We start from the raw sequence: 13,425 nt of genomic DNA on the forward strand, positions 1-13,425 counted from the left end.
TTATTCCTTCCTCTCTTCTTGGTCTTATTCTCAAGCCCCCCCGCCCTCGCAAAAAATAACACACTCACGTTTCAATCTCACAGAACCATCAGCAGCTCCCCGACCAAACCATGCATCCTCCTGACTCTCTGATTCAGCTTTGTTCTCTGGGAAGGGATTTCTAATTCTCTGAACAATTTTCAGTGAAGCACTTACTTGTTTCCCAGAACTTCTGATGGAGTTGATGTGCATGTCTCTGCCTACCATGTCATCTCAGACAAAATCCATAACCTTGTTCATCATATTGTTTTCAGGGGTTAGCAGAGTGCCTGAGCATCTAGTATATGGAGGAGTGAAGTGGTGGGTGAAATAAATAGAATGGTTTCTCCCATAGAAAGCAAAAATAAAGTCAAGATGGGTAATATTTAATGTGGACCCAGAGCGGGGACCAAAATGAGAAAGACTAATGAGGACAAATGGGATAAGTCTCAGGTAAATTTTTAAAATATCCCTAGTTTAGAAAAAGGCCCTAGTTTTGATCTGTTCATAATGATGATGCTTTATGGCAACACTGGCTTCTTGTTTCCATGTGTATTAAGTTATTATCATCTACCATAACATTTAAGAATTTCTTCCTAGTAAAGTCATTGAGGATGGTACATTAGTGTTTGCCTCCTTAGGTCATGTCTCTGTATAGTTTGATGAAAACAAAGTTTAACATAGCAGCTTCACTCATCTCAGGAATGAATTCTTACTTCTCTTTGTCAAGAGCCCCAGCCTGTTTTATTGACGCTCTCACATGGATAGAAGCAGTGCTTTTGACCTACTTCTTGAGCTAGGGAAGCAAATGGCACAGAGGAGAAGCTCACCTTTACACAAGAGTCTACCCATGAAAATATTTTTTAAAAAGCCACTAAAGAACAGGGAAGTTTAAAAAGATGGAGAAAACCATGGCGGCAGCTCACTGCATTCAGGTGTCTGAGAATGGCCCCTCACAGTGGCACAGAGCTCTGGTGAACACAAAGTTGGCTTTCTGCCACCTCGCAGGAGATGCAGAGGTTTAAAATGGAGTCCCACACTTGCTGGTGAGGACAGTGGTAAAAACAAAGGGAAGGAAGGATACAATTAGGTTGGAGCCTCAACTCTAAGCTTTAAATGTAGATAAAAAATTTAAAACAGAAATCAATTTGGCCTATGTCTACCTATGAATTTCCTTCTGAAATACTCCATATCATCAAATATGTTTGGGGGCAACTGTGCTATTATTGATAGGTCTCTCCAGACAAGATCCCAGTACCACAGGTGTTTGCAAAACTGTGCTGTGCTGAAAAGTCCTCCTCTGTCAAATTGAACTGGCATCAGGAGCCCCAGCTTCAGCCAGGGTCTCAGTCAACCAAACAGGATTGGAGAGGTGTGTGCGTGTGGGCCTCCATGAGCTGTAGCCATTACTTCTTTGCTTTCCTGCCTTCCAACACTTGCTTTATTTATTTAACTTTTGAACCAGAAGGACAAACCTTTGTGTTTTATTTTTCAAGGACCTATGCCAAATTCACTGTCCTGGACTATTTGATTTGGGGAGAATCCTCCCATTTGTCTAACTCAGAGTCTGTATTCATTTGCTGGAGTCTAACCGGCAGCCTACTTCTTTCAGGCTTTTGTCTCCAAATTTATACACACACTATTTGCCAGCTTTGCACCTTGAGGACTATTTCCAGGCTACTAAAAGGGAAAGGTTTAAACATACATCTCTTATTTGTTCTCAGGGAAAAAAATGGCATGCCCTTCATTGCCCAGATAAATGACCTGAGCACATCTGTGCAATCCAATGAAATTAATTCCAGCTAAAATTGCCTCTAATAGGTCTTTACATTTCTTCTGGTGGCATTTACATAATTTTTAGTCATTTCATCACCTTCAACAATAATATATTTCTCTCTCCACTTTCTTACATGCACATTCTTATATAGTAAACACTCATGAGAAATGTGACATTAACCAGGTGGCAACAGTGGCAGTAGCAGACTAGACCTTGTTTTATATATATGCCAGCCATAAAGTATGACTTTGGGCCACATTTTTATAAGACTTCCACAACAAAGATTATATTACAAGGTGATTTTCAGATATTATGAAATCCAAAATAGAATAAAGTTGGCCTGAGTTTTTAAATAATTAAAACAGAAAATATCAAAGATTATTTTATATTCAAACCCACAGGTCAGTTTAACTTTTGCAACTAAAAAGATTTTTGCTTTGGTTTTTAAAACAATCAGTATCAAAGCCAGCTCATTAAGAGTTAAAAGCACATGTGAAAGACAAAAGAGAAAAATTCAAAAATAGTTTCTGAAAATGCACTGGTGAAAATGCATTGGTTAGAAACATACAGGTCTAGATACATGAAGTAAAAAAGGAGATAGAGTTGAAGTTTCTTTAGCTCTGGAGTTTTCTGGGCCAGAGGAGTTTTATGACACCTGCCTCAGGCTTCAAGGAGGCCCCAGGTTAGAAATGGGTAGTAGAGAACTATACTTGATAAAACAAATGTGAATCAGACTGTGAAAACTATTATAATCACTTCTGATTATTCTAAGCACCTGGAAACATTAACATAATTCGAGGACTATTATGAAGACCTGCAGACGGTGGCCTGGGCATGAAGCTGAAATGCCTAGACCAGTGATGACGAACCTTTTGAGCTCGGCGTGTCAGCATTTTGAAAAACCCTAACTTAACTCTGGTGCTGTGTCACATATAGAAATTTTTTGATATTTGCAACCATAGTCAAACAAAGATTTATATTTTTGATATTTATTTTATATATTTAAATGCCATTTAACAAAGAAAAATCAACCAAAAAAATGAGTTCGTGTGTCACCTCTGACATGCGTGTCATAGATTCGCCATCACTGGCCTAGACACACAACACACCTTGTGGTAGCCATTACCTTATTAGATGTAAGGTAAGGTGACATGTGGTTTCTGGAGCTTCCTTCCAGGTCGAAAAATGAATTAAGTCACATTAACATAGGCTCTAAGTAAGTGTTATAAGACTTCTGCCCAGTCAGAGCTATCATTATAGGGGGACAAAGCAAAACATTTAAAAGTAAACAATGTTATACTTACAGATTTGCTTTCTAAAAGTCTCCTAAAAATACTTTTGTACCCAAAATTGCTTATTTTTCTCATAATTTATTTTATATTTGTATATCTTATTATATTCCACTATTACTAATAATACCACCATCTGGCTCTCATAGCAATCAAATTTATAGTCAGTTTTAAAAGGTAGCTAATTTTTTTTTTTTAAGGAACTAGCAGAAAATTCTGCTTCTGTCCATGATGAGGTTAACAGGACCTGATTTACCCTGCTGCCTTAGATACCTAAAACACAATGTAAAAGCACATGAAACAATGTGTTCAGACTTGGAGTAACTGAAAGCACAAAACAGTGGTCCCTGAAAGAGGGCAACCAAACATGGTTAGCCCTAAGATTGTCCCAGCTTGTTGCATGATGCGTTTCCAGGCTGCAGTGTAGGGAGAGGAACCCAAATAGAGCATGACGTTGAGGGGGGGCTGAAACCTTGAGGAAGCCAAGATGCCTAGGATTTGTGGGACAGAATACCAGAGAAGAGAAAGCCGCCTGTAAAGAAGAGAGTCATTTAGAAAGAAAGTTCCAGAGACCTTCAGAGGGTGTGCCTCAAGTCTTTGGCATGCATGTGAAGAAACTGCCAGAGGTTCGGAAAAGAATTGTCAGAAATGAACGGCCAGAACAATGCTTGAAGCTCACTTAAGGGTGGCAATAATTTGGTTCTCATCAGTCAGAGTGGAAGAACCATATGATACAAGGAGCATCAAGTAAAGTACTCGGAAGAGATGATCTCAGTATTGAGATACAAAATTAACTCAAGACTAATTAAGGCTTTAAGTAACCCTTAAATTGATCACCTGCTTTTAAGTAAGTAACAACTGCATCCCAGGACTAAATTCTAGAATATTTATTTCGAGGAAAACAGAAATATCCAGTACATATCAAGGAAAAGTTCAAAATGTCTCATATACAATAAAAAAAATTAGGAAGCATGCAGGGAAGTAGGAAAATATGACCCATAATGAGGATAAAAATCAATTAATAGAAACAGACCTAGAAGTAACAGTTATTGTAATTATATTCTGTTTGTTCAAGAAGGTAGAGGAAAGAGCTATGGGATATGCCAAAAAGATCTGAATCAAGTATTTATACTTGAAAACCATAATGTCTTGGATAAACATTATATACCCTGAATGGGATTAATGGAAGATTAGATGTTGCAGAAGAGAGTAATGAATTAGAATACAAAGCAATAGAAACCACCCCAAATACAACATAGAGAGAGAAAAAAGGAAAAGTAGAGAGAAAAATGAATAGAACTTCAATGAACTCTGGGCACTTTCAAATGACTAAATATATATGTATTTGGAGTACTCCCCCGAAACAAGGGTGGGTAAGTATAGGAAACATATTTGAAGCAATAAAGGCCAAAATTATTTCAAATTTGATTAAAACTATCAACCCACAGATTCATGACAAATCTCAATCATGAGCAACATCAAAAGACATTATAACCAAATTGCTTTAAACCAGTGATAAAGAGAAAATCTTAAAAGAAGCCTGAAAAAAAAATATATTCTCTGTATATCATATTATATACAGAGAAAGAAAGATAAAAATGACAAAAGATTTATCTTTGGAAATAATGCAGACCAAAAGATACTAAACACTATCTTTGAAAAAAATATCTTTCAAAAATGAAAATGAACTTTTAAGACATGTAGAAGCTGAAATTATTCCTCTGTACTAATAGAAATATTTCCACTGGAAGGCATATGATATCAAATAAAAATCTGTATTTATACCATGGAAAGAAGAGTATCAGAAATGGCAAATACGTAGGTAAATGTAGCATATTTTCCCCATATTTTGAAAAAATCCCTTTTAAAGATAATAGACTGTTACTAACACAAGTAAGTCAATTTAAAAGCAAAAGGATGGAAGAAAAATATGCCATGCTAACACTAATCAACAGGAAGCTGAAGTGACTAAATTAATATCACAAAAAGTAGATTTCAGAGAAAAGACTACTACCAGGCATAAAGAGAGTCATTCCCTAATGGAAAGGGGGTGATTAATTAAAAGGACAAAATAATCTAAAATATTTATGAACCTATCAAGAGTTTCAAAATACCTGAAACAAAACTGATAGAACTGAAAGGAAAAAATTTTAAAAGACTTTTGGTTTTAAGTTTAGCTTAAAATTTAGTTTTCCTAGATTAAGCCACATTCCTAAAAATTTTCTAGTACTTTTCTAGGTTAGTAATACACTCAATAAAAAGCTATTTCCCTGAGTTGCATTACCTTCTCATTAACTGCCAAATCAAGGCCAATGTTAGTGTGCGGTTTCCTTCATTGAGATCTTGTCCACCAATGCCAACCAGGGAAAACTTAGCTTGATTCTTCCCCAATTCCACAGCATAGTTACAATTCTCAAGCTGTTAATGAAGAAAGAGGACAACAATCTAATGTAATCATCTCCATGGTGCTAAAATACTAAAAAAATTATGGTAATAAAAATAAAGACAAAATGAAATAAACATGGCTAGATTAAATGATCTCTCAAGTCTTGCCTGCTTCTGCAATTCTAGGATTCTAAATTAGATACAGAAAGTTCCATCTTTTCTTAAATAAAACCTTTCATTTCTACCAAAAAATATTCACAGTGTACTCTAAGTGTAAAACCAAAATAAATTCATCATTGTGGACATTTTCATGGCCATGCTCAGTTACCTGTCCGTAATATTCCTAAAATAGCTGAATTCCTAAAGGTTGGCCTGGAAAAATCTGGATTCTCTATTCTACATGCACACAGTGGACTGACATGTGAGACAGATATTCCTGTGGCTATGCTTGTATAGTAGGAAATGTTTGTGCCAACCGTGTTGCTACTTTTCCATAACAATGTGTTCTCACTGTGTTGACATTAGACAAACTATTTGTACAAGTCAAATTGTGAGTACAAAGTTCCAATTCTTTGGAAAATTAGAATGAGAATCTTGCTGGGAGAAGAGACCCTGCCCTGCTCTAATTGTCTTAATTAGAATTTTTACAGCATAATATTTAAAGACATCCAACATGGAATTATAAACAAACAAACAACTCGCTTTAATACAACTAGATGTCTGATTGCTCAACTGTAATTTTAAACCCTGGATAAACATTACTTATCTTCTAAGTTTGGCCTCCTGATAAAGTATTCACAGAATGGTTTTGCAGGCCTACACCTACTGAAACATTTATATTTACCTTCTTCATATTGCCCCCCAGTTTGGGGTATGGTGGTTTGTTTACTCTGTTCCAATCGACAGGGACTTTAATCTTTTCATAGAGCTGGAAGATGACCAGGGCATCTGATAAGTCACTGAACAAAAAGCAAACACAAAAGAATTCTCAGATAGCAAACATTTATGAAGGGTCTATAGTGAGATAGGCATTTCCTTATATATTAGCTTAAGGAATATTCACAATTTGGTAAAATTGATGTAAACAGTTCCATCTTTTGAGGTAAAGAAACTGACTCAGACATTGAGGGAACTTATTTGAGGTCTTCCCTAGGAAGACCTATGTTTCTTCAACGAAAACTCATTGCCTCCAGGGAAAAAAATAAGGCTCTAGTAAGTGGCATAGGAGACAATCACAAACTTAACATTTATTGTTTTGCCTACTTGTGAGCAGGTCATACATAGGCTGGCAACATATAGTACATTTGTCCTTTTGCTAGGTTATGATTTTGTATGAAACACATAGCCAGGTTGGTGTATGAAAGTGAGTTTCTCTTTTTCTGAACATCCAACATCTGCAGATAGGTCAGTTTGGCACTTCTCCCCTTTTCATCAAGGTGCACACATTTTGTGAAGAGAACTGCATATCATAGCAGTATTTGAAATCTTGGGGATCTTTCAAGGTTTCCAGAGTCCCCAAATATTCTTACCTGTACAAATGATTGACTCGAGGGTTAACACCCAAGGAGTTCATCCAGTTCCTAAATGTCCGTTCTTCTCTTGTCTCACCTAAATTAATGAAGACTGGTTATCTTTCAGGCCCCTAGACAATATGCTTTATTAAAGTTTAACTAAAGAGGTTGTAATAAAAACTGAAGTAGAATTTTAAAAATTAAATAAACCCTAACGGATTTGGATGAGGTTGCTATTCTGTGTTAATTTTTCTATTTCAATTTAACAAGTATTTATCTGGTGTTTATTAGCAGTGGGCAAGATCCTTTGTGAGGAAACTGTCAGTTGGCCCTCAAAGGCTTACATTCTTTCTGGAAAAACTTCTGGTCATCAAAGAGAGCTCATGTAAGCTAGAGAGCTAATGTGCGAGGTAGACACGTTTGATATTTGAGTTGAGATAGGGAAGAGAATAGTATGGGCTAAATTTGGAGGAAGAGGAATTTGAGCTTCACCTTCTAGAACTGGTAAAATCTGGCTAATGAAGATTAAAGGGAAGAGGATTTAAGGATATGGTAGGGGTGGGATTAGGAGATAGAGTAAATATGAACCCAAAGGGAGTGATAGGCAAGGCCTTATTAAAACCATTAGGAACTGATTTTTCAGGGATCTGTGTTGTTCAGTGCATGGAGATAATGCTGTCCAGTGGCTGGAACCAGAATCAGAGATATTTGTGTGAGGTAGCAGATTTGGGTTGATATATTGGACAATCATTATGGTTCTTTTTTATATTACTATAATAAATTCTTGAGCAAGGCTGAGATATAATGTGCCTGACAGCAGTGTGTAGAATTTCTGGAAGGCAATATACATTTAAATTAAATTAAACTTGAAGAGGGGATAGTGTTTGACACTAGCACATTCAAGAGCTTGATGAATGGAGGAATAGGCCCCCAAGACCTATTGAAATAGTTGTTGTGTGATTTAATAAAAGTCTAAAAGAGCAGAAAGGAAAAATAATGATCAAAAAGCCATTCTATAGGAAGAGTTATTAGTATTTGCTGATTCAATACATTTAGGAGTGAGGAATATATTAAAGTAGAACTGAGGGATTTGGTAATTAAAGAAAAAATGGTAAGGTTAATGGAAATGGAGACTTTCTGAAGGAAGAGGATGGGAGGAGGGTAGAATAGAAAGACAGTGGTGTTTGTGTGTGGGAGAAATGATCAATTTTTCTTTGTAAATGCTGAATCTCAAGTGATAGTGAAGGATCCAAAGGCGAATGTAGAGATAGCTGCAAATGGGTGATAAGAGGTTTGATATATATATACATGGAGTCAGCAAAATGCATGGACCACTGACCACAATTTATCAAATGATACAAATGCAGCAGTGTTGGAATACAAATTAATTTTGCATTTCTAGCTAGAGTAAAGCATTGTGGAAAAATGATCAACAATATGTTAAATATGGACTTCCTTTCTTTGGTGATAGTCATTTAATATTAACTTTGTTTTGATTTTCCTGTCTCAATATTGAGACTAACTCATGATGGGAATTAAAATAACCATCTCTGGCACTGTTACCTGTTAGAAACTGAGTAACACTATACGCTTTTTTGTTCACACTTAGGGAATCAACTCCCAAAATATAATTGTCAGGGATTCTGCCTCAAAATATGGTTGTGTGCCTCCCATAACCCAAAGCAAAGAAACAAAACAAAAACCTCCATAAACACCTCCTAGAATAGTTAAAACACATTTTTAGATGATAAGTGGCTACAATTTCTTGCCTCTAGGAATTAACACTCAGTCCCCTAAGTACATAATTAGATTTTTGGAAGTTAGGATTTATTTCATCTGATAATTAAGTTCATTGTTTTGCCTAAAACAATTCTGATAATGGATAAAGCTTATGTATTATGGATGTGGTATAATAATATTTGATTTTTCTTGCTTTGCTGTAATAGACTGGATTAATCTATTTTATTCCCTTTGTTATGTATCAGAGAATTCATAACCTGTTTGGGTTTTATATTTGCTTAGGAGGTGATTTTGAATTGCCTAGAATTGTGAATGATTTTTTAAACTCTCAATCAACTGGCTTTCAGTTACCTTCAAGAGCCCCCCAGTCTATGTCCTGGTTCTCTGGTTTGTGCAGGGCAGGATATCTGTTAAAGAGGTTGGCAATGAAAGCCAAGTTCAACTTGGGGTTCCCACGGACAACATCTGTGGCTGTGACAAACTGCCGGCAGCCCAGCCTCTCTGCCTGCTGCAACATGCATTCTGCCCTCTGGATGTCATCCTTCTCCTGCAATGAAAAAAATCAAGGCTGGGTGAAGGTTCTCCATGCACAAAGTAGACATGGATAACAGAAAAAGAAATGGAAATCTTACTGAAGGAAACCTTTAGTGTTTAACCTCAAATAGACACTCAATAACAGCATATTATTATTTATATTCTCCTGAACCGAAATCTGAAAAATCACAAATAAAAGGAATCTTGGGAGTTAAGTAATCCAGTCCTCTCATCTCTATACAGGACCATTTCAGATGAATGATTTGCTGTCCTGTTTTTAAAAATATTCAGTAGACACCACCCCAGATGGCACAGGGAGGCTAACACCAGCGGGACTTCCTGAGCAGACACCATCTCTGGCTGCTGAGTGTAGCAAAAGCTAGCAGGACCCCAAGCGCCTGCAGCTGACACCTGTGGGACCAGCTTTGTAGGGAAGGGTATATAGCTCAGAACAGGGACAATCAAGATGAGAGACTCAAGGCAGACCCAGCCTCTGGTCAAAGGAGTTCCTGACCACTGGACTACTAGGGGCTTCAACCTCTTGGACCTCAATTTGGCTGCCCATGGCCAGAAAGGTAGAGTAATTAACATTAACCTGCACCGAGAAGCTCCCAGGAGGCCCAGAGTAGACACACCAAGCATCAGAGCAAAATACAGCAAGCCCCAGAAATAGTGGGCTCAAAGCAGCTATATAATAGCTGGCACAACAACATTGGGGTTAAACCTCACTGGCAGCAATTTGGAGGGGAGAACCTTCCCACGAATGGGACAGCAACAATCCAGATTCAATTATAACAGGAGAGCCCAAATAATGCACAAAGGGGCATTCCTAGAGCATCCAGCTCAGGTGAAAAAGGAGAATGCACTACTGGCCCCTTCCAGACACTTTTTAGATAAAGCCATCCCACAAAGACTTGGAGGCATAGCAGTTCTAACACATAGGAGCAAATACAAAGAGACAGCTAAATGGGGAGACAAACAAACAACCCCCAATGACAGAAAAGAAGGAATCTCCAGAAGAAGAACTAAATGAAAAGAAGGCAAGCAAGCTATCAGACATAGAGTTCAAAGCAATGATTATAAAGATGGTGAAGGAACTTAGTGTAAATTACAACAGCATGAAAAGGAAAATAGAGGCCATGAATAAGAACCACACAGAAATGAAGAATGATATATCTGTCATCAAGAATACACTGGAAGGGATTAAAAGTAGATTGGATAAAGCAGGAGATTGAATCAGTGATTTGGAAGACAAGGTAGAAACAAATACCCAATTAGAACAGCAAATAGAAAAAAGAATTAAAAAGCAGGAAGATAGCTTAATAGAGCTCCAGGACAACATGAAACATGACATCATCCACATTACAGGAATACTAGAAGGGTGAGAGGGAGAGCAAGGAACAGAGAACCTGTTTAAAGAAATAATGACAGAAAACTTTCCCAACTTACTAATGGAAAATTTCACACAAGTTCAGAAGGCACAGAGAGTCCCAATCAAGATTAACCCAAAGAGACCCACACCTAGACACATGATAATTAAAATGGCAAACATTAAAGACAAAGAAAGAGTCTCAAAGGCAGCAAATGAGGGACAAAACATTACCTAAAAAGGAGTTCCCATTAGAACAAGCATGTCAAACTCGCAGCCTGCCAGCCTCAAGTTTGGCATGCTTGCATGAGAATGCCAGCTGACTTCCCAAGAGAAATACTTCAGGCCAGAAGGGAGTGGCATAAAGTACCCAAAGTAATGAAAAGCAAGGGCCTAAATCCAAGACTACTCTATCCAGCAAGGTTATTTTTTAAAATTGAAGGTGAAATAAAAAGCTTTCCAGATAAAAAATGGTTAAATGAATGCATTTATCACCAAACCAGCAATGCAAGAAATGTTAAAGGGACTGCTTTAAGAAGAACAGAAGAGAGAGAGAGGATCATAGTCATAAAGCAAATAAAAATGGCAATATGTAAATACCTTTCAATAATAACCTTAAATGTAAATGGCTTAAATGCTCCAGTCAAAAGACATAAGGTGACTGAGTGGATAAGAAAAAACATGACCTATATATATATACTGTTCACAAGAGACCCAACTCAGAACAAAATACACTCAGACTGAGAATGAAGGGATGGAAAAATATATTCCATGCAGGAAAAAAAAAAAGCTGGAGTAGCAAGACTCATATCTGACAAATTAGACCTCATAACAAAGGCCTTAACAAGAGACAAAGAAGGTCACTTTATAATACTAAAGGGAATGACTCAACAAGAAAATATAACCGTTATAAACATATATGCACCCAATATAGGAGTACCCAAGTTCATAAAAAAACTCTTGATGGACTTTAAGGGAGAAATCAACAGCAGTACACTCACAGTAGATGAGTGTGTGTGTGTATGTGTGTGTGTGTGTGTGTGTGTGTGTGCGTGATAGTAGACTTTAACACCCATAGACTGCACTGGATAGATCTTCCAAGACAAAAATCTAACAAGAAAATAGAGGCCTTCAATGACACACTAGATCAGATAGATCTAACTGATATTTACAGAACATTTCAACCCAAACAACAGAATATACATTCTTCTCAAGTGCATATGGAACATTCTCAAAGATAAACCACATGTTAGGGCACAAAACAAGTCTCTACAAATTCAAGAAGATTGATATGATACCAAGCATCTTCTCAGATAACAATGGCATAAAGTTAGAAATCAACTACAATAAAAATACTCAAATACATGGAGGCTAAATAGCATGTTATTAAACAATGAATGGATTACCAATGAGATCAAGCAAGAAATTAAAAACTTCCTGGAGACAAATGAAAATGAACATACAACCAAAACCTATGGGACATGGCGAAAGCAGTGTTGAGAGGGAAGTTCATAGTACTACAGGTAACTCAAGAAACAAGAAAAAGGACTAATAAACTATCTAACCTTACAACTAAATGAATTATAAAGAGAACAGAAAGAAAAGCCCAGAGGAAGTATAAGGAAGAAAATTATAAACATCAGAGCAGAAATAAATGATACAGAGACTTAAAAGACAGTACAAAAGATCAATAAATCCAAGAGCTCCTAGCCAGACTCCTCAAGAACCAAAGAGAGAGGACCCAAATAAGTAAAATCAGAAATGAAAGAGGCGATATAACGATGGACCACAGAAATACAAAGGATTGTTAGCAAATACTATGAACAACTATATGCCAGCAAACTAGATAACCTGGTTGAAATGGACAAATTCCTAGAAACATACATTCTTCCACAACTAAATCAGGAAGAATCAGAAAACCTGAGTAAGCCAATAACAACTAATGAAATTAAAACAGTAATGAAAAAACTTCTAGTAAACAAAAGTCCTGAACTGGTTGGATTTACAGGTGAATTTTACCAAACATTCAAAGAACTAAGACCTATCTTCCTCAAACTATCTCAAAAAATCCAAGAGGAAGGAACACGCCCAAGCTCCTTTTAAAAAGCCAACATTATCCTAATTCCAAAACCATATAAGGATACTACAAAGAAAGAGAGTTACAGGCCAGTATCCCTGATGAACACAGATGCTAAAATCCTCAAAAAAATGTTAGCAAATCAGATCAAGCAAGACATTAAAAAAGATCATATATTATAATTAGGGGGATTTATTCCAGGGATGCAAGGCTGGTACAATATTCACAAATCAATAAATGTGATACATCACATAAACAAATTAAAAGATAAAAACCACATGATCATATCAATAGATGCAGAAAAGGCATTCGATAAAATTCAGCACACATTTTTCATAAAAATTTTCGGTATAGTGGGAATAGAGGGGTCATACCTCAACATAATAAAGGCCATATACGACAAACCTACAACCAACATCATACTCAATGGACAAAAACTAAAAGTGTTTCTCTTAAGAACAAGATCAAGACAGGAATGTCTGCTTTCACCACTCTTATTCAACAGTACTGGAAGTTGTAGCCACAGCAATCAGGTAAGAAGAGATAAAAGGCATCCAAATTGGAAGGGAGGAAGAAAAACTCTCATTATTTGCAGTTTACATAATGTTGTACATAGAAACCCATAAAGACTCTACCAGGAAATTACTAGACTTAATAAATGAATTAGGCAAGGTAGCAGGATATAAAATCAACACCCAGAAATCAATTGCATTTCTATACACCAA

At 36.7% G+C, this 13,425-nt stretch overlaps 1 protein-coding gene across 1 annotated transcript in view; it reads right to left on the reverse strand.

The window, feature by feature from the left end:
* The window catches only part of LCP1 (lymphocyte cytosolic protein 1), a 66,172-nt gene that overhangs the window by 10,593 nt on the left and 42,154 nt on the right, over positions 1 to 13,425 (reverse strand). Inside the window, exons 10-13 of the mRNA XM_081084950.1 lie at positions 9,072 to 9,267; positions 6,999 to 7,077; positions 6,314 to 6,428; positions 5,369 to 5,502 (exon numbers count right to left, since the gene is read on the reverse strand). Of these exons, the coding sequence (XP_080941076.1) occupies positions 5,369 to 5,502; positions 6,314 to 6,428; positions 6,999 to 7,077; positions 9,072 to 9,267 (524 nt within the window). The remainder of the gene's footprint in view (positions 1 to 5,368; positions 5,503 to 6,313; positions 6,429 to 6,998; positions 7,078 to 9,071; positions 9,268 to 13,425) is intronic.

The sequence above is a fragment of the Myotis nattereri genome, assembly GCF_964212035.1.
Source record: "Myotis nattereri genome assembly, chromosome: 2".
Classification (NCBI taxonomy): Eukaryota; Metazoa; Chordata; class Mammalia; order Chiroptera; family Vespertilionidae; genus Myotis; species Myotis nattereri.